The 1,015-nt window shown below is 32.0% G+C and overlaps 1 protein-coding gene across 1 annotated transcript in view; it reads left to right on the top strand.

The window, feature by feature from the left end:
* Nucleotides 1-1,015, top strand: part of LOC106870238 (mdm2-binding protein) — a 26,879-nt gene that overhangs the window by 8,673 nt on the left and 17,191 nt on the right. Inside the window, exon 6 of the mRNA XM_052968421.1 lies at nt 469-600. Within this exon, the coding sequence (XP_052824381.1) occupies nt 469-600 (132 nt within the window). The remainder of the gene's footprint in view (nt 1-468; nt 601-1,015) is intronic.

Genomic DNA, 1,015 nt, shown 5'->3' with positions numbered 1-1,015 from the left:
ATATATATATGCACTCACACATGCATATACATGCTTATATATATATATAAAATTAAGAAGGAGAAAAGACAAATTCAAAGGTTGATGTATATATTCATTCAATCCATGTTAATGAAATTCTCCATGGTATACAATATACATACATAGATGCATTCATCTGTATTTTTTTTATATTTATATTTATGAATTTTTATGTGTTTATAAATTTTCGTATGTCTATAAATTTCTATGTATATGTATGTATTTATAAATTCTTGGAAATTTTTTATATATCATATAAATGAATGCATCTGTGTATGTATATTGTATACCATGGAGAATTTTGTTAATATGGATTGAATGAATATATACATCAACCTTTGAATTTGTCTTCTCTCCTTAATTTTATATTCCTGAAGCTCTATCAGAGCACTAATTGGTTGAGCTGTATAAAGTGGATATCCATATCAATTATATTATATTTTATAGAACTGTACAGATAGTTGTTTTTCTGGTTTTGCCCTGGAAACAACTCAGAAGTCTTTTCCTATCAAAATTATGCTTAACAGAAATGATGATAATTCAAAGAAGGAATGTCTTGGTGATGCTTATTCCTGCAATGTAAGTATGTTAATATTGATTTCAAATTTCAGCACAGGGCCAGTAATTCCTGGGTACGGGAGTAAGTTGATTATATCAACGCCAGTACTCAACTGCTACTTATTTTATTGACCACTGAAAGGATGAAAGGCAAAGTCCATCTCGGTGGAATTTGAACTCAGAATGTAAGGACGGACAGAATGCCTAGCGTGCTAACGACTCTGCCAGTTTGTTGCCTTTAAAGTATGTGTATTCATTTACTTGTGGAGCACCACCTTTAGTCAAAGAAATCGACCCCAGGACTTATTATTAAGCCTAGTACTTATTCTATTGATCTCTTTTGCCGAACCGCTAAGTTACGAGGATGTAAACACACTAGCATCGGTTGTCAAGCGATGTTGGGGGGACAAACACACACACACACACACATATATAT

This window comes from Octopus bimaculoides, chromosome 6 (genome assembly GCF_001194135.2).
Source record: "Octopus bimaculoides isolate UCB-OBI-ISO-001 chromosome 6, ASM119413v2, whole genome shotgun sequence".
In the NCBI taxonomy this organism is placed as follows: Eukaryota; Metazoa; Mollusca; class Cephalopoda; order Octopoda; family Octopodidae; genus Octopus; species Octopus bimaculoides.
This window is presented reverse-complemented; position numbering and strand designations above follow the sequence as displayed.